This window comes from Trachypithecus francoisi, unplaced genomic scaffold (genome assembly GCF_009764315.1).
Source record: "Trachypithecus francoisi isolate TF-2019V2 unplaced genomic scaffold, Tfra_2.0 Lachesis_group5, whole genome shotgun sequence".
Lineage (NCBI taxonomy): Eukaryota > Metazoa > Chordata > Mammalia > Primates > Cercopithecidae > Trachypithecus > Trachypithecus francoisi.
This window is the reverse complement of record NW_022681470.1, coordinates 73,959,446-73,983,667: the sequence shown is the minus strand read 5'-3', so window position 1 is coordinate 73,983,667 and position 24,222 is coordinate 73,959,446. Positions and strand designations below refer to the sequence as shown.

General features: G+C 38.0%; 2 protein-coding genes across 6 annotated transcripts in view; both read left to right on the top strand.

The window, feature by feature from the left end:
- ESRRG (estrogen related receptor gamma) overlaps positions 1-24,222 on the top strand; it is a 657,690-nt gene that overhangs the window by 263,474 nt on the left and 369,994 nt on the right. The window lies entirely within an intron of this gene.
- LOC117076842 (L-lactate dehydrogenase A chain-like) lies at positions 16,539-18,221 on the top strand. Its single transcript, XM_033200766.1, is given in 2 exon segments — positions 16,539-16,850; positions 16,853-18,221. Coding segments are annotated over 2 exon segments (996 nt in total). The 5' UTR covers positions 16,539-16,633; the 3' UTR covers positions 17,632-18,221.

Below are 24,222 nucleotides of genomic sequence, written 5' to 3'. Positions count from 1 at the left end.
GGCAGACATTGATTAAATTATTTATATAAAATTTAAGTATTTATATTTAATGATGAATATATTAAAGATAATACTCAAGAGAACAAAACAAATTACTTACAGTGCCTAATACTGATGAGGGATTAATATTTAGTGTATAAAAAGAAGCCCTATAAATTAAGAAGAAAAAGATAGCAGTCTCAACTTAAAAGGTAGGCAAAGTATATGATCCGGCAATTTACAGAAGAATCCTAAAGAAATAGCTGGCATAGTTAGTGCTTAAACTCAATAAGTGAAATCCAAATTCCAACAACATGAATTAAGTAAAAATTAGAAATATGTATTATATAACACCATGTTGGCAAAAATGTGGAACTTTGAGACTCCTCACATAGGTTGTGGAAGTGTAGACTGCTGTAGCCAGTATATGCATTCTGCATGACCCAGCAGTTTTATTCCTGATATGCCTCCCAATGAACTTCTCACACTGTCCATGACATTCATGCAATGGTGTTTATTGTAGTATTAAGGAGCAGGTGTGTCCATCACTGGACGAATGGATACATAGAACTTGGTAGGTGTACATGTGGAGTACTGCTCAGAGATTAGAAGTAGTGGTCAATGTGTGTACATAGCAAATGTGGATGGATCTGTAAAGCATAGTGCTGAATGAAAAAAATAAGGAAACATAATGGATTACATAACACAATACCATTTACATATATTAAAAACACATATAGGCCGGGCACAGTGATCCACCTGTATGTATATGTTGGCGCCTGTAATCCCAGCACTTTGGGAGGCCGAGGCAGGTGGATCACAAGATCTGGAGTTCGAGACAGCCTGGGCAATATGGTGAAACCCTGTCTCTACTGAAAAATACAAAAAAATTAGCCGGGCTTGGTGGCGCGTGCCTGTAGTCCCAGCTACTCAGGAGATGGAGGCAGAAGAATTGCTTGAATCCGGGAGGCAGAGGTTGCAGTGAGCTGAGATTGCACCATTGCACTCCAGCCTGGGTGACAGAATGAGACTCTGTCTCAAAACAAACAAATAAATGAACAAACAAACAAAACAATATACATATAAAATAGCATTGCATACTTTGCAAGAATACCTAACACATATGAATGAGAATACTTGCAGTTTTGTGGGAGGGGAATGAGAACAAATATATAACATGAGATGAGTCTTGCACAGACCAACAATGAGGATGGTACAGGTCGTGGGTTAAGAATGATTACTATCCATAAGGAGTTCATAGTATAGTGAATGAGACAAATGCATAAATAATTATAGTGAAACATGGTAGGTACAATTGGGGGATCTGAGCAGAGTATTAACATGTATTGCTTTTCTACTAGAGTAAGGTTTTCATTAGGGCAAATATTGTTTTATGGTAGTGTTGTTTACATTTTTATCCTTCCATGCTTCATAGATCACACACACACACACACACACACACACACACACACATTAGTGAAGAGTTTCTCGAATCGGACAACACATTAACATTACTTGGGAAAGTTTGAAAAGTGCTTTCCTTCATCTTTGACACTATGCATTTGTTTTTGTTCAAAATGATTCTATTTAAAGGTGTAAAGTATTTAACCAAGCTACATATTGTTTCAGGTTGAGCATTTAACATGACTGTGGGTAGGTCAGTGGACTGCAGCCTTATGACACAGTGCTGGTTAAATCTGCTTCAGGTCAGTTATCTCATGACTGAACAATAGGTTCTATGGGTTCTATGAATAATACTGCCCGTAATCAATCATCTCATAATTTCCAAAACCATAAGATGCAAGTGTACAAATGCCTCAGCATTGATTGATCACTCCTGAAACAACTAAGTTATGACAAAAATGATATTATCGTTTTAGAAAAAAAATAAAAATAGATTTGCTTTCTGTTTTTTCCACCGCCCTGGAAATATATATTTCTAGATATAATGATCGATTGGTCTTTAATACAAATGGGAATTATAGTAGAAATTTCTGACATTATAACAGGCTTATGGGGATTCTTGTGTGGCAGGTAGGGCATTTTGAGACTTTCAAAAACATTCCCCAGCCAGACCCATAGATTTCCTTCAGAATGTCAATAATGAAAGGTAGCTCATAACTTTATATATGTGACTATTTGTTATTTAAAACTTTTCAAAAATGTTTGTAGTGCATATATTTTAAGAGCTAGTGGGTCTCTTTGAACCATTTAATTAAAGGTTGCAGCCCTTGCAGTTAAAAAAAAAATCTCATCAGAAAATAATATTTAATCTCTGTGTGGGATAATCCAAGATTGTACTGTTCCAGGAAACATGTACCTTTATTTTATTTCATATTTTAAGGCTTTTCTTATTTCTTCTATGCCTTCAGCGTTATCAGTTTAGAAGGGCATCTTCCAACGATTACATTGGTCATAAGCCTGAAGGGCCAAGTTTAAGAAAAGTCTAGGGAGCATTGTTATTATAGTTTTTCATTTTTTGCCTGATATCCATTCTAGATGATGACATTTCCCTCTAAATAAGGCTGTTTCCGTCTTAAAAAATACCTTCCTTCTGGAACTAGAAAGCTCATATCTGCTGGTGGGAGTGTAGACTGGGAAAACCACTCTGGAAAACTGGTAATATGTACTAATGCTGAACATATGCATAGCCTGTGACCCAGCAGTTCCACTTGCAGGTATACACCCAACAGAATATGCACCAAAAGATACGTACAAAATATCTTCATAATATTATTTATAACAACAAAAAACTGGAATAAACCCAAATTTTCATCAACATGAGAATGAAGTAATAAATGAGTATAAATAAATATAATATAGAATTCATATATAGGAATACTATATGGCAATGAAAATAAACCACTGTGCTATATGCAGTAAGGTTGGATCTCATAAATGTAACCTCAGGGAGAAGCTAAACATATAACATGAATTCTGTAGGTTTCTATTCATGTGAAGTTCAGACACAGATTAAATAATCTGAGATATTAGAAGTTAGCATCATGGTTACCTTTGTGGAAGAAGGTAGAAATAGTGATGTAGAGGGTCTGAGGGGACGCTGGAGTGCTGGTGATACTTTATATGTGGATCAGGTAATGGATAAAAAATGCGTTCACTTTGGGATAATTATTCAACTTCTGAAAGTACGATCTGTGCACTTTTCTGTATAATATTTAATTTTAAAAAGCTAAAATGTAAAAAGTAAAGGCCAAACAGTGTCTTTTTCAGGGCTTGTAGTAGGGTTCTCTAGAGGAGGAGAATTAATAGGATACATGTATATAAGAAAGGGAGCTTATTAAGGAGAATTGACTCATATGATCACAAAGTGAAGTCACACCATTGGCAGTCTGCAAGTTAAAGTTTAAGGAAACCAGTGGTGGATCAGTTCGAATCCCCAAACCTTAAAAGTAGGGAGGCCGACTGTGCAGCCTTCAGTCTGTGATCAAAGGCTCAAGAGCCCTTGGCAAACCACTGGAATAAGTCCAAGAGTCCAAAAGCTGAAGAACTTGCAGTCTGATATTCAAGGGCAGGAAGTATCCAGCATGGGAGAAAGATGAAGGCCAGAAGACTCAACAAGTCTACTCTTCCATCTTCTCCTGCCTGCTTTATTCTAGGTGTGCTGGCAGCTGATTAGATGTGCCCACCCAGTTTGAGGGTGGGTCTGCCTCTCCCTTTCCACTGACTCAAATGTTAGTCTCCATTGACAACAACCTCACAGACACACCCAGGAACAATACTTTGCATCCTTCAATCAAATTAAGTTGGCATTCAATATTAATCATCACAGAGTTATATACTAAAATGGTAAAACTATAAAGGGATACAAGAGAATGGTTGCCTTTAATTTCAAGTTACTGATTACCTCTGTGTAGAAGGAAGAAGTCTAGTCATGGAAGACACAAGAGCTTCTCCGGGAAGAGTTTGTGTGTTGTTTTTAACTTAGATGAGAGTACACTGGTATTTATTATATTATTCTTCAAACTTTATAGTAGTTTTATTTCTTATATTTTGTCTGCATAATAAATTCAGTTTGGAATTTGATATTTTTTTACCTGAGTTTTGGTTTTGGATATAATGGAATAAGCACAATTCACCCGATGTCTCTCACTGAATTTCAGCTACAAGAGCTGGACAGAATTCAGAGTCACTATGTGAGAATTTTGAAAGGTAAAGAGTAGGAGATCAGAGCTGGAAATACCCCTAAGCTTGTGGTGAGTTTATCATTGTTCCGATTCTGGTAGCTTGTAGCCTGATCTCATAGTTGAAACCCAGAAGTGGACAGAGAGAGCTTCAGGAGAAGACCTCTGGTTTGGCTTGAGGAGTGGTAGAGGCAGAGAGTGGCCCTTCCTCCTTCCTTCCTTTCTTTCTTCCCTCCCTCCCTCCCCCTCTCTCCTTCCCTCCCCTCCCCTCCCTTCTCCTCCTCTCCCCTCCCCTCTCCTCCTCTCCCCTTCCCTCCCTTCCTTTCCTTCTCTCCTGTCACTCTCTTCTTTTTTCTCTGTTCCTTGCACCCTGGCCCCAGGTGCTAACAATGATGGCAACAGGTGCCTACAGGGGCCAGATGTCTGAGGAAGAGGAGACTTCTTCTCATTTCAGTGGTCCCAAGAGGGTGGAGCACATCCATGTTACTTTCCCTCTCTGTCTCTGTCTCTCCTTGCACTGTGTGGGAAGAATGTGGGCATATGTGGCTGAGTAGGGTAACTAAAGCCCCAGATTTCTAATTGGAGGACTGAAAAGAGGAGCTCAAGAAAGTAGAAAATAGGAGAATCCAGTTGGTTAACAGCTTGGCAAAGGGACCTCATAAAGATTTTTATGAACTCCTGGCCAGGCCTGGTGGCTCATGCCTGTAATCCCAGCACTTTGATGGGGACTGAGGCAGATGGATCACCTGAGGTCAGAAGTTCGAGACCAGCCTAGCCAATGTGGCAAAACCCCATCTCTACTAAAAATACAAAAATTAGCCAGGCGTGCTGGCTGGCACCTGTAATCCCAGCTACTCAGGAGGCTGAGGCAGGAGAATTGCTTGAACCCGGGAGGCAGAGGTTGCAGTAAGCCAAGATCACGCCATTGCATTCCAGCCTGAGTGACAAGAATCAAAAAAGAAAAAAGATGTTTATGAAGTCTTGGACTCACCAGTGGAGTGAGAATCCAATCCTAATTTAAGCATATCAAAAACTTCCAGAATTAAACCAACAGATCCACCTGTACCTATCACCATACTAGACACTGGATGGCACACACACAGGAAAAATCTGAATAACAGCAAAAACTTTGAAAACTGACCTAATTTTGAAACCACAACCCTGAGATCAGTTGGAACTTGTGGACTGAAACTCATCAATTTGATTGGTTGGTAAAACAAAAGTATCACATGTTCCATGAGAGTTAAGCAAGACACATAGTCTCGAAACACATTAAAATTGTCCCAGATACTATCCAAAGTTATATGGCGTAAGAAAAACCAGAAAAATTTCAACCTACATCAAGAAGACAATGAACAGATACTGATGTTTAGAAGATACAAATGTTGGATTTTTCTAACAGTCTTTTAGAGAAACCATTATAAAAAAATGTTCCAACAAGCATCACAAACACTCCTGAAACAAAGTTAAAATAGAAAACCTCAGCAATAGGAAATAAGAAATAGGAAGAAAAATCAAATGGAAATTTTAGAATTGAAGGATATGATAACTCACAATAAAAATCTTATTGGATCTGCTCAATAGCAAAATGGCAATGGAAGAGGAAAGAATCAGTAAACATGAAAATAAATTAATAGAAATTATCCAATCTGATAAAGATTTCTCTGATAGAGAAAAAACAGACTGGGAGAAAACATAAACAGTCTCAAAGATGTGTGGTACAATTTTTAAAAAAAGCGTTAACTTTTGCATCATAGGAGTTCTAGAATGGGATGACAAATAGTGTGGTGCTAAAACACACTTGAAGAAATAATGGCCAAAAACTTCCAACAGTAGGAGAAAGAAAACCCATAGATTCAGGATCAGTGAAAATCAAACAGTATGAGTCCAAATAAATACATGTTCAGACACATCATAATCAAAATGCTACAAAAATAAAGACAAAAAATATTGAACAAGGACAGAGATAAATTATGCATTTCCTATATAGGAACAATTTAAATGACTGTGGATTTCTCATCAGAAACAATAGAGGGTAGAAGGAAGTGACACATATTTTAAGGTGCTGAAAAGAACTGCCAAACCAGAATTCTATATTCAGCAAAAATACTGCTGAGAAATGAAGGTGAACTAAAGACATCCTCAGATGAAGGAGAATTAAGAGAATTTGTTGCCAGCAAGTCAGCTCTAAGATAATTTCTAAAGGAAATTTTTCAGATAGAAGAATAAAATAGATAGATAGAAAAATAATACCAGAAGGAAATTTGGAACAAGGATGAAAGAACAGCAAAAGAAATAGTAAGTACTGGAGTACATATAATAGACTATTCTTTTCCTCTTGAGTTCTGTAAAATTCATTTGATAATTTAAAGCAAAACATTTAACATTGAATGATGGAGTTTTCAATGTATATAGATATAATATATATGGCAACTATAACATAAAGAGGAAAGGATGAAGGGGGACTATAGGATGATAAGTTTTCTACATATTGATAAAGGAATCAATTCACCAAACATATGTGACAATTCTAAATGCGCACTGAAAATACAGAAAGCAAAAACTAACAGAACTGAGAGTAGAAATAGGCACGTTGACAATTATAGTAGAGACTTCAAAACTCCTCTTTTTATAATAGTTAAAACTAAGAGAGAAAAAATAATCAAGACTGTAGAAGAACTGAACAACACCATCAACCAATTGAATTTAATTGATATTTGTAGAGCACTCCACCCAGTAACAGGAAAATACACATGCTTTTCAAGGGAGCATGGAACATTCATTAAGATGGACTATATCCTAGATCATAAAACCAATGTTTAAAATGCAAAGAAATGAAATAATATAAAATATGTTCTCTGACCTCACAAAATTAATGTATAAGAGAATAAAAGAAAGATTGGAAAATGTCTGAACAAATATTTGACAATGCATTCCTAAATAATCCATGGTCAATGATGAAGTCTCAGGGGAAATTAGAAAGTATTTTTAACTGAATGAAAATGAAAATATGCATATTAAAATGTCCGTGATACAGCTAAAGCAGTGCTTACAGGGAAAGCTTATAGCATTATATACTCTTAGAAAATAAGAAAGATCTTCAGTTAAGTTTCTACCTTAATAAAATAGAAAAAGAAGAGCAAAATAAACTGAAAGTAAGTAGAATGAAGAGTATAATCATAAATATATAAGCATAAATTAATAGTTTAAATCAGAAAGACAATAGATAAAATCAGTAAAAACAATGAGCATGGTTTTAGAAATCAATACAATTGATAAACTTCTAGCAAGAAGAAAAATTGAAATATACAAATTGTCAATATCAGGAATAAATAGGGGATATCACTACAGATCCTACAACCATTAAAAGGATAAGATGGGGGCGGAGCAAGATGGCCGAATAGGAACAGCTCCAGTCTCCAACTCCCAGCGCGAGCGACACAGAAGACCGGTGATTTCTGCATTTTCAACTGAGGTACTGGGGTCATCTCTCTAGGGAGTGCCGGACAATCGGTGCGGGTCAGCTGCTGCAGCCTGACCAGCGTGAGCTGAAGCAGGGCGAGGCATCGCCTCACCTGGAAGCGCAAGGGGGAAGGAAATCCCTTTTCCTAGCCAGGGGAACTGAGACACACACCACCTGGAAAATCGGGTAACTCCCACCCCAATACTGCGCTTTAAGGAAACAGGCACACCAGGAGAATATATCCCACACCTGGCCGGGAGGGTCCCACGCCCACGGAGCCTCCCTCACTGCTAACACAGCCGTCTGCGGGGATCTATCCATCCGCAAGGCAGCAGCGAGGCTGGGGGAGGGGCGCCCGCCATTGCTGAGGCTTAAGTAGGTAAACAAAGCCGCTGGGAAGCTCGAACTGGGTGGAGCTCACAGCAGCTCAAGGAAGCCTGCCTGTCTCTGTAGACTCTACCGCTGCGGACAGCGCACAGCTGCAGTCCATTAGGGGAAAGAGCGGGGCCGCTGCAGACCCGAACGACTCTGTCTGACAGCTTTGGGGAGAGCCGTGGATCTCCTAACGCGGAGGTTGAGATCTGAGAACAGACAGACTGCCTGCTCAGGTGGGTCCCTGACCCCTGAGTAGCCTAGCTGGGAGACATCCCCCACTAGGGGCAGTCTGACACCCCACACCTCACAGGGTGGCGTCACCCCTGAGAGGAAACTTCCAAAGAAAGAATCAGACAGGTACACTCGCTGTTCAGCAATATTCTATCTTCAGCAACCTCTTCTGCTGATACCCAGGCAAACAGGGTCTGGAGTGGACATCAAGCAATCTCTAACAGACCAACAGACAGTCCTTCTGACTGTCAGACGGAAAACTATCAAACAGGAAGGACACCTATACCAAAACCCCATCAGTACGTCACCATCATCAAAGTCCAGAGACAGATAAAACCACAAAGATGGGGAAGAAGCAGGGCAGAAAAGCTGGAAATTCAAAAAATAAGAGCGCATCTCCCCCTGCAAAGGAGCGCAGCCCATCGCCAGCAACGGATCAAAGCTGGTCAGAGAATGACTTTGACGAGATGAGATGGCTTCAGTCCATCAAACCTCTCAGAGCTAAAGGAGGAATTACGTACCCAGCGCAAAGAAACTAAAAATCTTGAAAAAAAAGTGGAAGAATTGACAGCTAGACTAATTAATGCAGAGAAGATCATAAACGAAATGACAGAGATGAAAACCATGACACGAGAAATACGTGACAAATGCACAAGCTTCGGTGACCGACTCGATCAACTGGAGGAAAGAGTATCAGCGATTGAGGATCAAATGAATGAAATGAAGCGAGAAGAGAAAACCAAAAGAAAAAAGAAGAAAAAGAAATGAACAAAGCCTGCAAGAAGTATGGGATTATGTAAAAAGACCAAATCTACGTCTGATTGGGGGCCTGAAAGTGAGGGGGAAAATGGAACCAAGTTGGAAAACACTTCAGGATATCATCCAGGAGAACTTCCCCAACCTAGTAGGGCAGGCCAACATTCAAATTCAGGAAATACAGAGAACGCCACAAAGATACTCCTCCAGAAGAGCAACTCCAAGACACATAATTGCCAGATTCACCAAAGTTGAAATGAAGGAAAAAATCTTAAGGGCAGCCAGAGAGAAAGGTCGGGTTACCCACAAAGGGAAGCCCATCAGAATAACAGCAGACCTCTCGGCAGAAACTCTACAAGCCAGAAGAGAGTGGGGGCCAATATTCAACGTTCTTAAAGAAAAGAATTTTCAACCGAGAATTTCATATCCAGCCAAACTAAGCTTCATCAGTGAAGGAGAAATAAAATCCTTTACAGATAAGCAAATGCTTAGAGATTTTGTCACCACCAGGCCTGCCTTACAAGAGACCCTGAAGGAAGCCCTAAACATGGAAAGGAACAACCGGTACCAGCCATTGCAAAAACATGCCAAAATGTAAAGACCATCGAGGCTAGGAAGAAACTGCATCAACTAACAAGCAAAAAAACCAGTTAATATCATAATGGCAGAATCAAGTTCACACATAACAATATTAACCTTAAATGTCAATGGACTAAATGCTCCAATTAAAAGACACAGACTGGCAAACTGGATCAAGAGTCACGACCCATCAGTCTGCTGTATTCAGGAGACCCATCTCACATGCAGAGACATACATAGGCTCAAAATAAAGGGATGGAGGAAGATCTACCAAGCAAATGGAGAACAAAAAAAAGCAGGGGTTGCAATCCTAGTCTCTGATAAAACAGACTTTAACCATCAAAGATCAAAAGAGACAAAGAAGGCCATTACATAATGGTAAAGGGATCAATTCAACAGGAAGAGCTAACTCTCCTAAATATATATGCACCCAATACAGGAGCACCCAGATTCATAAAGCAAGTCCTTAGAGACCTACAAAGAGACTTAGACTCCCATACAATAATAATGGGAGACTTCAACACTCCACTGTCAACATTAGACAGATCAACGAGACAGAAAGTTAACAAGGATATCCAGGAATTGAACTCATCTCTGCACCAAGCGGACCTAATAGACATCTATAGAACTCTCCACCCCAAATCAACAGAATATACATTCTTCTCAGCACCACATCGCACTTATTCCAAAATTGACCACATAATTGGAAGTAAAGCACTCCTCAGCAAATGTACAAGAACTGAAATTATAACAAACTGTCTCTCAGACCACAGTGCAATCAAACTAGAACTCAGGACTAAGAAACTCAATCAAAACCGCTCAACTACATGGAAACTGAACAACCTGCTCCTGAATGACTACTGGGTACATAACGAAATGAAAGCAGAAATAAAGATGTTCTTTGAAACCAATGAGAACAAAGATACAACATACCAGAATCTCTGGGACACATTTAAAGCAGTGTGTAGAGGGAAATTTATAGCACTAAATGCCCACAAGAGAAAGCAGGAGAGATCTAAAATTGACACTCTAACATCACAATTAAAAGAACTAGAGAGGCAAGAGCAAACACATTCAAAAGCTAGCAGAAGGCAAGAAATAACTAAGATCAGAGCAGAACTGAAGGAGATAGAGACACAAAAAACCCTCCAAAAAATCAATGAATCCAGGAGTTGGTTTTTTGAAAAGATCAACAAAATTGACAGACCGCTATCTAGACTAATAAAGAAGAAAAGAGAGAAGAATCAAATAGACGCAATAAAAAATGATAAAGGGATATCACCACCGACCCCACAGAAATACAAACAACCATCAGAGAATACTATAATGCCTCTACGCAAATCAACTAGAAAATCTAGAAGAAATGGATAATTTCCTGGACACTTACACTCTCCCAAGACTAAACCAGGAAGAAGTTGAATCCCTGAATAGACCAATAGCAGGCTCTGAAATTGAGGCAACAATTAATAGCCTACCCACCAAAAAAAGTCCAGGACCAGATGGATTCACAGCTGAATTCTACCAGAGGTACAAGGAGGAGCTGGTACCATTCCTTCTGAAACTATTTCAATCAATAGAAAAAGAGGGAATCCTCCCTAACTCATTTTATGAGGCCAACATCATCCTGATACCAAAGCCTGGCAGAGACACAACAAAAAAGAGAATTTTAGACCAATATCCCTGATGAACATCGATGCAAAAATCCTCAATAAAATACTGGCAAACCGGATTCAGCAGCACATCAAAAAGCTTATCCACCATGATCAAGTGGGCTTCATCCCTGGGATGCAAGGCTGGTTCAACATTTGCAAATCAATAAACGTAATCCAGCATATAAACAGAACCAAAGACAAGAACCACATAATTATCTCAATAGATGCAGAAAAGGCTTTTGACAAAATTCAACAGCCCTTTATGCTAAAAACGCTCAATAAATTGGTATTAATGGAACGTACCTCAAAATAATAAGAGCTATTTATGACAAACCCACAGCTAATATCATAGTGAATGGGCAAAAACTGGAAAAATTCCCTTTGAAAACTGGCACAAGACAGGGATGCCCTCTCTCACACTCCTATTCAACATAGTGTTGGAAGTTCTGGCTAGGGCAATCAGGCAAGAGAAAGAAATCAAGGGTATCCAGTTAGGAAAAGAAGAAGTCAAATTGTCCCTGTTTGCAGATGACATGATTGTATATTTAGAAAACCCCATCGTCTCAGCCCAAAATCTCCTTAAGCTGATAAGCAACTTCAGCAAAGTCTCAGGATACAAAATTAATGTGCAAAAATCACAAGCATTCTTATACACCAGTAACAGACAAGCAGAGAGCCAAATCAGGAATGAACTTCCATTCACAATTGCTTCAAAGAGAATAAAATACCTAGGAATCCAGCTTACAAGGGATGTAAAGGACCTCTTCAAGGAGAACTACAAACCATTGCTCAGTGAAATCAAAGAGGACACAAACAAATGGAAGAACATACCATGCTCATGGATAGGAAGAATCAATATCGTGAAAATGGCCATACTGCCCAAGGTGATTTATAGATTCAATGCCATCCCCATCAAGCTACCAATGAGTTTCTTCACAGAATTGGAAAAAACTGCTTTGAAGTTCATATGGAACCAAAAAAGAGCCCGCATTGCCAAGACAATCCTAAGTCAAAAGGACAAAGCTGGAGGCGTCACGCTACCTGACTTCAAACTATACTACAAGGCTACAGTAACCAAAACAGCATGGTACTGGTACCACAACAGAGATATAGACCAATGGAACAGAACAGAGTCCTCAGAAATAATACCACACATCTACAGCCATCTGATCTTTGACAAACCTGAGAGAAACAAGAAATGGGGAAAGGATTCCCTATTTAATAAATGGTGCTGGGAAAATTGGCTAGCCATAAGTAGAAAGCTGAAACTGGATCCTTTCTTACCCTTATACGAAAATTATTCAAGATGGATTAGAGACTTAAATGTTAGACCTAATACCATAAAAACCCTAGAAGAAAATCTAGGTAGTACCATTCAGGACATAGGCATGGGCAAGGACTTCATGTCTAAAACACCAAAAGCAACGGCAGCAAAAGCAAAAATTGACACATGGGATCTAATTAAACTAAAGAGCTTTTGCACAGCTAAAGAAACTACCATCAGAGTGAACAGGCAACCTACAGAATGGGAGAAAATTTTTGCAACCTACTCATCTGACAAAGAGCTAATATCCAGAATCTACAAAGAACTCAAACAAATATACAAGAAAAAAACAAACAACCCCATCAAAAAGTGGGGAAAGGATATGAACAGACATTTCTCAAAAGAAGACATCCATACAGCCAACAGACACATGAAAAAATGCTCATCATCACTCGCCATCAGAGAAATGCAAATCAAAACTACAATGAGATACCATCTCACACCAGTTAGAATGGCAATCATTAAGAAGTCAGGAAACAACAGGTGTTGGAGAGGATGTGGAGAAATAGGAACACTTTTACACTGTTGGTGGGATTGTAAACTAGTTCAACCGTTATGGAAAACAGTATGGCGATTCCTCAAGGATCTAGAACTAGATGTACCATATGACCCTGCCATCCCACTACTGGGTATATACCCAAAGGATTATAAATTACTCTACTACAAAGACACATGCACACGTATGTTTATTGCGGCACTATTCACAATAGCAAAGACTTGGAATCAACCCAAATGTCCATCTGTGACAGACTGGATTAAGAAAATGTGGCACATATACACCATGGAATACTATGCAGCCATAAAAAAGGATGAGTTTGCATCCTTTGTAGGGACATGGATGCAGCTGGAAACCATCATTCTTAGCAAACTATCACAAGAAGAGAAAACCAAACACCGTATGTTCTCACTCATAGGTGGGAACTGAACAATGAGATCACTTGGACTCGGGAAGGGGAACATCACACACTGGGGCCTATCATGGGGAGGGGGGAGGAAGGAGGGATTGCATTGGGGAGTTATACATGATATAAAAGTCATGCACATGTACCCTAGAACTTAAAGTATAATTAAAAAAAAAAAAAAAGGATAAGATAATACTATGAAAAATTTGATGTAAAGGAATTTGGCAATGTAGATGGAATGAACATATTTTTTGAAAATCATGAAGTACTACCAAGATAACATAGGCTAACCAATACCTGTTAAAGAAATTGAATTATTGTTAAAAATCCTTTTGCCAAAGAAATCTCCAGACCCAGGTAGTTTCATTGGTGTATTTTACCAAACAATTATAGAAGAAACAATGCCAACCCTAAAAAATTTCCTTCAGAAAACAGGTGAAGAATGAACACTTCCCAGCTCATTTTATGAGGCCAGAAAAGTAACCCTGGCCTCCAAAGAGTAACCCTTATACCAAAACCAGACAACAAAACCGAAGAGAGAGAGAAATACAAAGCAATATGTCTCATGACCATAGATGCAAGCATTCTCAATAAAATACTAGCAAATCAAATGAAGTTGTAAAATGAATAGCATGTAATAACAAAGTGTGGTTTATTTTGTAAACTAGGATTGCAAAGGTGGCTCAATATTAGATATCAATCAATGTAATCCTCCAGAAAAACACACACACACACACACACACACACACACATTGACAGATGACAGGTTTGTGTCAATTGATGCAGAAAAAAATGTTTGCCAAATTTTAACATCTATTCATGATAAAATTATCTTCAAAGTAGTCATAGCATGAAACTTCTTCATTTTGATAAAGTCCATTTACAAAATATCTACAGCTACTAGAGTTAATGGTGAAACACTAAATGCTTTCTCCCTGTGATCAGGAACAAAGCAAGGAAGGTCTACCTACAAAACTTCTATTCAAAATTGTACTAGAAGATTATTGGAAATAAATAAAACATAGACGACTTGATTTTCTACGTAGAAAATCCCAAGAAAATTACAAAAAACTGTTAGACATAATAAGTGAATTTAGCAACTTTTCAGGTTACATTAACATACAAAAATCATTGCATTTCTATATACTAGCAATGTACAATTGGAAAGTGCACTTTGAAAATTAAAAAGGTTATAATAGCTCCCGAAATGAAATATATAGATATAAATTTAATAAAATATTTCCAGGAGCTATTGCTGAAAACTACAAATATGGATGCAATAAATCACAGAAGATCTAACCTAAATAAATTGAGATATACACTATGTTCATGAATCAGAAGATTCAACAAGATAAAGATGTCAATTCTCCCCAATTTGATCAATAGATTTAATGAAATTTCTTTTTTTTTTTTTTTTTTTTTTTTTTTTTTTTTTTTTTTTTGAGGCGGAGTCTCGCTCTGTCGCCCGGACTGGAGTGCAGTGGCCAGATCTCAGCTCACTGCAAGCTCCGCCTCCTGGGTTTCCGCCATTCTCCTGCCTCAGCCTCCCAAGTAGCTGGGACTACAGGCGCCCGCCACCTCGCCCGGCTAGTTTTTGTATTTTTAGTAGAGACGGGGTTTCACCATATTAGCCAGGATGGTCTCGATCTCCTGACCTCGTGATCCGCCCGTCTCGGCCTCCCAAAGTGCTGGGATTACAGGCTTGAGCCACCGCGCCCGGCCGATTTAATGAAATTTCTATAAAATTCCAGGGAAGATGTTCTTGTGGACATAGACAAACTGATTCTAAAGTTTTTATGGAAAGGCAAAGGAACTAGCATAACTGAACTGATTTTGAAGAGGAATAAACTTAGAGGAATCATACTTTCTGATTTTAAGACTTACTATATAGCTACACTAATCAAGACTATGTGGTACTGAAATAGACAATTACCAATGAATCTCAATGAGAATCCGACAAACTGATTCTAAAGTTTTTATGGAAAGGCAAAGGAACTAGCATAACTGAACTGATTTTGAAGAGGAATAAACTTAGAGGAATCATACTTTCTGATTTTAAGACTTACTATATAGCTACACTAATCAAGACTATGTGGTACTGAAATAGACAATTACCAATGAATCTCAATGAGAATCCAGAAATAAACTCACACAAATATGACCAATTAATGTTTTTATAATGGTACAAAAGCAATTTTGTCCTTTCAGCAAATGATATTGGAACAACTGAACATCAATGGGGGGAAATAGTTAAACCTTCACCTAAACCTCACATCTTATACAAAAATTAACTCAAAACTTAAAAGTGAACCAAAATCTAGAAGTAAAACATAAAACTATAAAACGTTTAGAAGACAATGTAAGAGAAAATTATCATTATCTAGGGTTAGGCAAAAAGTTCTTGAATATGACACTAAAAATATAATCCATAAAACAAAAAAGTGGTAAATTGGTCTCCAACAACATTTAAAATGTTTGCACTCTCACTATTAAGTAAATGAAAGGACAATTCTCTTGCTGAGAGGAAATATTTGCAAAGCACATAGCAGACAAAGCTCTTGTAACAAAAGTAAATAAGGAATTTGCAAGACTGGGTAGTAAGAAAACTAACAACCTAATTTTAAAATGTGCAAAAGACTTGAACAGACGTTTTAAGAAAGGAAATATATGAAATGCATATAAACACATGAAAAAACATTCAACATCATTAGTTATGTGGAAAATGCATATTAAAATATTGATGAAATTTTTTGCATATCACTAGAATGGCTAATTTTTTAAAGTGTGACAATACCAAGTGCTGAAGAGACTGTAGAGCAACTGAAACTTGCACACATTGCTGATAGAAATGCAAAATGAAACAGCCACTCTGGAAAAGAATTCAGCCCTTTTTAAACAAAGTTAAACATGATGTACTGTAGGATGCAGAAATCCCACTCCTGGATATCTACGTTTGAGAAATAGAAAATGTATGATCACATAAAAATCTGTATGTAATTGTTTATAGCAGCGCTATTTGTAATTGTCCAAAACTGTAAATAATGTGAATGTCCTTCAAGGGTGAATGGATAGATAAACTGTGGTGCATCCATACAATGAAACACTACTCAGCAATAGTAAAGAACAAACTAGGTGCTGCAGCCACTGCCTCCGATTCCGGATCTCATTGCCGCGTGTCCCGGACGACCGCCTGACTTGCATTCCCGATTCCTTTTGGTTCCAAGTCCAATATGGCAACTCTCAAGGATCAGCTGATTCATAATCTTCTAAAGGAAGAACAGACTCCCCAGAATAAGATTACAGTTGTCGGGGTTGGTGCTGTTGGCATGGCCTGTGCCATCAGTGTCTTAATGAAGGACTTGGCAGATGAACTTGCTCTTGTTGATGTCATCGAAGACAAATTGAAGGGAGAGATGATGGATCTCCAACATGGCAGCCTTTTCCTTAGAACACCAAGATTGTCTCTGGGAAAGACTATAGTGTAACTGCAAACTCCAAGCTGGTCATTATCACGGCTGGGGCACGTCAACAAGAGGGAGAAAGCCGTCTTAATTTGGTCCAGCGTAACGTGAACATCTTTAAATTCATCGTTCCTAATGTTGTAAAATATAGCCCGAACTGCAAGTTGCTTATTGTTTCAAATCCAGTGGATATCTTGACCTACGTGGCTTGGAAGATAAGTGGTTTTCCCAAAAACCGTGTTATTGGAAGTGGTTGCAATCTGGATTCAGCTAGATTCCATTACCTGATGGGGGAAAGGCTGGGAGTTCACCCATTAAGCTGTCATGGGTGGGTCCTTGGGGAACATGGAGATTCCAGTGTGCCTGTATGGAGTGGAATGAATGTTGCTGGTGTCTCCCTGAAGACTCTGCACCCAGATTTAGGGACTGATAAAGATAAGGAACAGTGGAAAGAGGTTCACAAGCAGGTGGTTGAGAGTGCTTATGAGGTGATCAAACTCAAAGGCTACACATCGTGGGCCATTGGACTCTCTGTAGCAGATTTGGCAGAGAGTATAATGAAGAATCTTAGGCGAGTGCACCCAGTTTCCACCATGATTAAGGGTCTCTATGGAATAAAGGATGATGTCTTCCTTAGTGTTCCTTGCATTTTGGGACAGAATGGAATCTCAGACCTTGTGAAGGTGACTCTGACTCCTGAGGAGGAGGCCCGTTTGAAGAAGAGTGCAGATACACTTTGGGGAATCCAAAAAGAGCTGCAATTTTAAAGTCTTCTGATGTCATAGCATTTCACTGTCTAGGCTACAACAGGATTCTAGTTGGAGGTTGTGCATGTTGTCCTTTTTATCTGATCTGTAATTAAAGCAGTAATATTTTAAGATGGACTGGGAAAAGCATTAACTCCTGAAGTTAGAAATAGGAATGGTTTGTGAAATCCACAGCTATATCCTGATGCTAGATGGTATTAATCTTGTGTAGTCCTAAACTGGTTAGTGTGAAATAGTTCTGATGCACCACTGCCAATTCTGTACATGCTGCATTTGCTCCTTGAGCCAGGTGGATGTTTACTGTGTGTTATATAATTTCCTGGCTCCTTCACTGAACATGCCTAGTCCAACATTTTTTCTCAGTCAGTCACATCCTGGGATCCAGTGTATAAATCCAGTATCGTATGTCTTGTGCGTAATTGTTCCAAAGGAGCTTATTTTGTGAACTATATATATCAGTAGTGTACATTACCATATAACATAAAAAGATCTACATATAAACAATACAACCAACTATCCAAGTGTTATACCAACTAAAACTTTACCCCAATAAACCTTGAACAGTGAAAAAAAAAAAAAAAAAAAAAAAAGAACAAACTATCTGCCTGGCGCGGTGACACACGCCCATAATCCCAGCACTTTGGGAGGCCAAGGCGGGTGTCTCAACTGAGATCAGTAGATTGTGACCAGCTTGACTAACATGGTGAAACCCCATCTCTACTAAATACAAATAAATTAGCGGAGCATGGTGGCACATGCCTGTAATCCGAGCTACTTGGGAGGCTGAGACAGGAGAATCACTTGAACTCGGGAGGCGGAGGTTGCAGTGAGCCCAGATCGTTCCATTGCACTCCAGCCTGGGCGACAGGAGCGAAACTCCGTCTCAAAAAAAAAAAAAAAAAAAAAAGAAAGAAAGAAAAAGAAAAAGAACAAAGTATCAATACACACAACAATTTGGACAAATCTTCATGCTGAGTGAGAGGCCAGTCTCAAAAGGTGACATACTGTGGTATCCCATTTTGTGACATTCACAAAAAGATAAAATTGTACTGCTGGAGACAGATCAGTGGTTGCCAGGAGTTGGGGTGACAGGCAATTTGCCTATAAAGGATTGCTAGTAAGAGTTTTGTAGGGCAGGGAATTGTTTTGTACCCCAATTCTTGTGATATTTACATTAACCTATTCATGTGTCAAGATTCATAGGACTGTACACCAAAACATTATGCTGTATTATAATTTAGAAAATAAAATTTTTACACCGACAAGAAAAAATAACCTTAGTACCATGGAATTACAGTCTAGTGGAGAAGAGGTCGGGGACAGATGACAGTAGATAAAATAAATGTCTCAAATAAACAGAATTGGACTTGGACTTACAAAGCATGCTAATAAGTGTGTTTAGAGTCTTTTTTTCTTACAAATTTAAGAATGATAGCTTATCAATTTTTCTGCAGTGAAATAGTTGCTTTCAAATTAACAGGAATTCACAAAGATATTTTATCTTAAGTAGTTAAATATCCCCTATGCAAATTTGTTTCAATATTCATTTACTTAGAGAAACCTTTCTTCATAAATATATGAAGAGAAATATCTGCCCAAACGTCAAAATTATTATAAACTTAAGATAATGACATTTGGATTGACTTTCTGGTTATCACTGAGAATTTGGCTGTGTAAAAATGAAAGGTTAGAAAAATATTATCAAAGCAAAAGGAGAATTCTTTGGATAAATGATTTGAATTAAATTATGTCTCCCTCTCAGTTATTTTCTGTGCACACTTACAGTTTTCACAAGATGTTGGACAAGTGATTTTGTTCTATGCCTCAGTTTTCCAGTATGCATAATGCAATGATAGTTATTCTTGCAGCTAATATACTTCCTGAGACCATGTCAGCATGCATGTTGCATACATACTGAAACAGAAGACTCAAAGGTCTTTGAAGAAGAGCACCAGGATCACAAAGTTTCATCGTTTTATTTTTTAAAACCGAATATATCTTTTCATCATTTCACAGTTTGAAGACTGGTGAAGAAAATGTCAGAAACTTATAATTATGGAAATTAAAATATTTAAAGTTAAAAACTGTCTATGTAGCGGAAAATAAAGAAGAGAGATTAGTTTATGCTCTCTTTTTAAGTTTGAAAACCCACATCAAAAAATGAAAGAAAATCTAATCACAGATGCCAGAGTTTGAAGACTGTAAGAAAAGCCACGTGGAGGAAGAAATATGGACATACTTTAAGCTCTTTTAAAAGATATAGAGATTAGCCAGGTGTGGTGATGAGTACCTGTAGTCCCAGCTACCCAGGAGGCTAAGGTGGGAGGATCACCTAAGCCTAGGAGGTCAAGACTGCAATGAGCTGAGGCTGCACCATTGCACGCCTCAAAGAAAAAAAAAGAAAGAAAGATAAAGATGTCATGAGATATAGATATTTCTACCACATTGGGAGAGCTAGTATATATGATTTTAATATGGTTGTTTTAAGAAAGTAGATCTTCAGTAGAAATGAATGTGCATGCTTGTTGCTTTCCCCTAAAAATACATATTTCAATATTGATAAGAACATATATAGTTAAATAACATTAAGAGCAATCTTTAAAATGTCATTGTATTGCTATAGTTGCACCATATAAAGGGGATGTACATATGTATTACATTGGATGTGAACACCTCAACTGTGGTCACTTACTACACTGTCCAATAAAATGTATGTATGTACGTACATGGCTTGTATGGAGAACTGTTTAATAAATATGTTGATTACTTGATAGCATGTTTTACAATATTACTTTTCATAAAAATGAGAGACATGATATTTGCTGCTGTTAAACAGCATGTTCACAATATTTGCATTTACTGAGCAAGAGCTAATGGTAACAGAATTTCTGTGTTAACACAAATATCTGGGCAGCTTATTTCAAGCACAGTTTATAATTATACATTCTAAAGATAAACTGAAGACTCTGCAAAATGTCATGTCTGCTTTTGGATGGCCTTTCCTTAAACATTTTTGTTGGCACTACTATAAAGCGTTAAGACTCTGGAACTTGTACAATATAGGAAAAAAGAACGTTATATTAGGTATGGTTATAAAAGATGCTAATATTATCCAATATAGGGACTCAGCACATAGAGAATGCAAAGAAAACTTTAGTTCTGATTTCTCAAAAGGAATACCATTGTAAGAGATGGTTCTAGTATCACGAGAGAAATTCAGTACTTTCCTTCTTAACATTATTAGTCAAGGGGTGCAAGTAAAATCTTGAAAATTAAATGATTCATTGGATTATATTTTTAATGTGCATTGGAATTTTGTATTGTTCCAAGTGCTAAACAAGTGTACCATGTTTGCTTTTTAAGTTTACTACTTTTCCCTCTTTTAATTGTAACAAAGTTTTCAAAGACAAAAATGAACAAAGACCAGCAGTCCCAATTGTGCTATGAAGCCAGGTAGGAAGCTTGGCTAGTTTCCACTACAGCATACTTTGTAAATGTGTTCCTTAAACCCTTAAGGTAAGACTTAAAAAAAAAAAAAAATGGACAGTTGTCAAGGATGGTTGATTTTAAGGCTTAACTACCTGAGCAATGTTCATTTAAAATAACATATGAGTCTCAATCCAAATGATCTAAGCTGAACAAACGGCCGCTTTGTCCTTCCCTTCCAAAGGAAGTTCTGAGGTGCTACGAAATCTATGAGAGTGAAATTTCTTTGGTTAGTGCTCTTTATTCCTTTGTGATAATTTTTTTTTCTGCATAGCTTTAAAAAATTGAAGCCTATTGGAAACCTTCTAATAAGAAACCTTCCTAGTCAGAGAGTTCAACTTTTTTCTTTTCTTCATTCATGAAAATGCAGATCCACTGAGAAAGGGAATAAGGTAAAAGTATCATTTTCCTTTGGGAATCAGGTTTTTCTGTCAGAGGAATAAAGGCCTTTCTTTCCAGGTCAATTCCTGCTGTGCTGAAGGCTCGAATCATTATGCCCTTTGGGTGTGGGCCGCAGCTATGGGCCTCTGTGATGGTGGTACAATCTGGAAGTCAGAAGCCCACGTCCTAGATCAGCTGCTTTGCTGGGCTGACTTTCCTCAGTGTGATCCTGCATCCCAAAGTCCTGACGTCCCCAGAGAACTTGGGGTGTTCTCCCAACGTGCTGGGCCTCTGGGAAGCATCTCCTTAGGTGGGCAGCCCCAGATGCCTCCTTCTTAAGTTGATCTAAGTGACTCCACCCTGACAATCAACCCCCAAGTGTGAAAGGTCACAGTTACTCCTGAGAGAAACACTGAGTTGTTCCTAACTCTACTTTGACTTCTTAGAACACGTTTGCTTCTGGTTGAAATGAACATTTTCAGTAAAGTTGTTTTTTTTTGTTTGTTTGTTTGTTTGTTTGTTTTCTGTATCGTTTTCGTTTTCTTATTTCCTTAAATCTCTGTTTTGGGTGAAGCATTACCACAGAAGTCTAGTGTCATTCTAAAGTACAACTGGAAGCTTTGAATGTAACTCTCATCCAATAGCAGACATTTAAAAAATCACTCTCATAAATGTTTTAAATGTGTTCCAAACAGCGCTGACCTCCTCAATAGATAATTTTGTTAAAGGACTGGGCTTTGGCTGTTTTTTTTTTTTTTTTTTTTTCTGACTTGTTGATTTAGAGACCAGCTGCCTCATAGGAAATTGTGATCAAAAGCTATAAAAGCAGACCATAAATATGTCAAATGCATGAGTAGGAATTGGGAAACTTGATTTGTCCTGTGATTCAATCTGGGTTAAAGATTGGTGCCACTTGAAATTACTATCCTTAGGGAAGTCATTAACAACCCCCCAAATGTTTGTATGTGCCTGTATGCAAGTGTATGTTATATATTTACAATTTCATCCCATGTTCTGTCTCTCCAGTTTTATGATTCTAGATTTGGTGACCTCTGACTCCTTCTTCTCTATTCCTAACACTGTGTAACTCAGAGAGGATCAGGGAAGCCAGGATGTCCCAAATGCAGTTTCATTACATTAAAGAGAAATACATTATTTAAGAAGTAGAAAAAATGGGATGAGTGTGATAAAATGGTTTAGTGCAGGATGGCGGATGCAGTAGAGACAAGGAGCACAGAGGACGAGCTTCCTGTGCAGCAGGGTGAGCGTGAAGTGTGCCCAGAAAAGTTCTGCAAATAAGTACTGTCTAGCCCAGGCTTAAAAGGCAAATTAGAATTAGCCAGATGAAAGTGAGCAGGTAGGACAAAAAGTGTCGCAGAGGGACTAGCAAAGAACAAAGCCCATGACTCCCGAGAAAGAAAAACTACTTTTATTTATTTTAAACCTACAATAATAACTGTTTCTCAAAAGGGTATAGGAGAAGAATAATTGAAATATGGCAGAAAGTGGGAATAAAAGGTTTGACTAATTGGACTATACCCTCCCCCTATTCTTAACTTATTCACTGGTTTGATATTTAATTGCTCTCTAAGAGGATATTGACTGACTCTAAACCAGTGAATTCTGCAACTAGGTAGTATGAGATCTACTTGAAAAACGTGGAATTTTCAGTAGGAACATAGTACAATTTTGAAGGAAAGAAATTCTGAGAATAAAATAAGATTTTATTCACTTGAATTCTATTTCATGGTGAGCTTAAGGAAAAGAGAAAGCTTTTCAAAAAATGCTATAATTTCTCTTTTCTAAATTGGCCCTTTATTCTATATTGTCCAATTCTCATATATATCAATGATTCTGAAAGTGTGGTCCTGGGACCAGCACCATCACCTTTCACAGAGAGCCTGTTAGAAATGCAAATCCTTAAGCCCCATCCCAGGCCCACTGAATCAGAAACTCTGGGCATTGGGCACACCAATCTATGTTTTTCCACTCCCTCCAGGTGATTCTCATGGGTTTCAAAGTTTGAGAATCATTGATCTCTACTTTTCATGTATTTTGTACAAAACACTTTATATTATCTTCTTATTCATTACATTAATTTTGTAGGCATGTTTTCTCTCAATAATTAACTTTTAAATTCCTGTCCTTAGGGACAGTAATCCTATCTTTTTTGTACCAGCTCTATGAGATATAACTGAAATACCATAATCTACACATTACAGTATACAGTTGGATCCATCTTGACATACATATACATCCATGAAACCCATACCTTAAATCAACATCATAAACAGGGATCTCACCCCAAAAGTTTTCTTTTATAATCCTTTTCTCTGACCCCTTTACTGACCTACTTCCCCCATCTCAAGGGTAATCACTTATCCGCTTTTTGGTATGGATAAGTCTGCATTTTGTGGAGTTTCATGTAAGTGAAATCCTACCATATATATTCTTTTTTATCTGGTTTGTCTCAATCAGCATAATTATGTTAACATATATCCATGTTATTGAATCAGTAGTTAGTTCCTTTTTATTACTGAAGTACCATCAAATTGTATAAGCTACAATGTGTTTATTCAGTTACTGTCAGTGGATTTTTGTGTTATTTTAACCTGGGCTTTGGTGGGGATCACGAGGTCAGAAGTTTGAGACCTGGCCTGGCCAACATAGTGAAACCCCATCTCTACTAAAAATACAAAAATTAGCCGGGTGTAGTGGCATGCA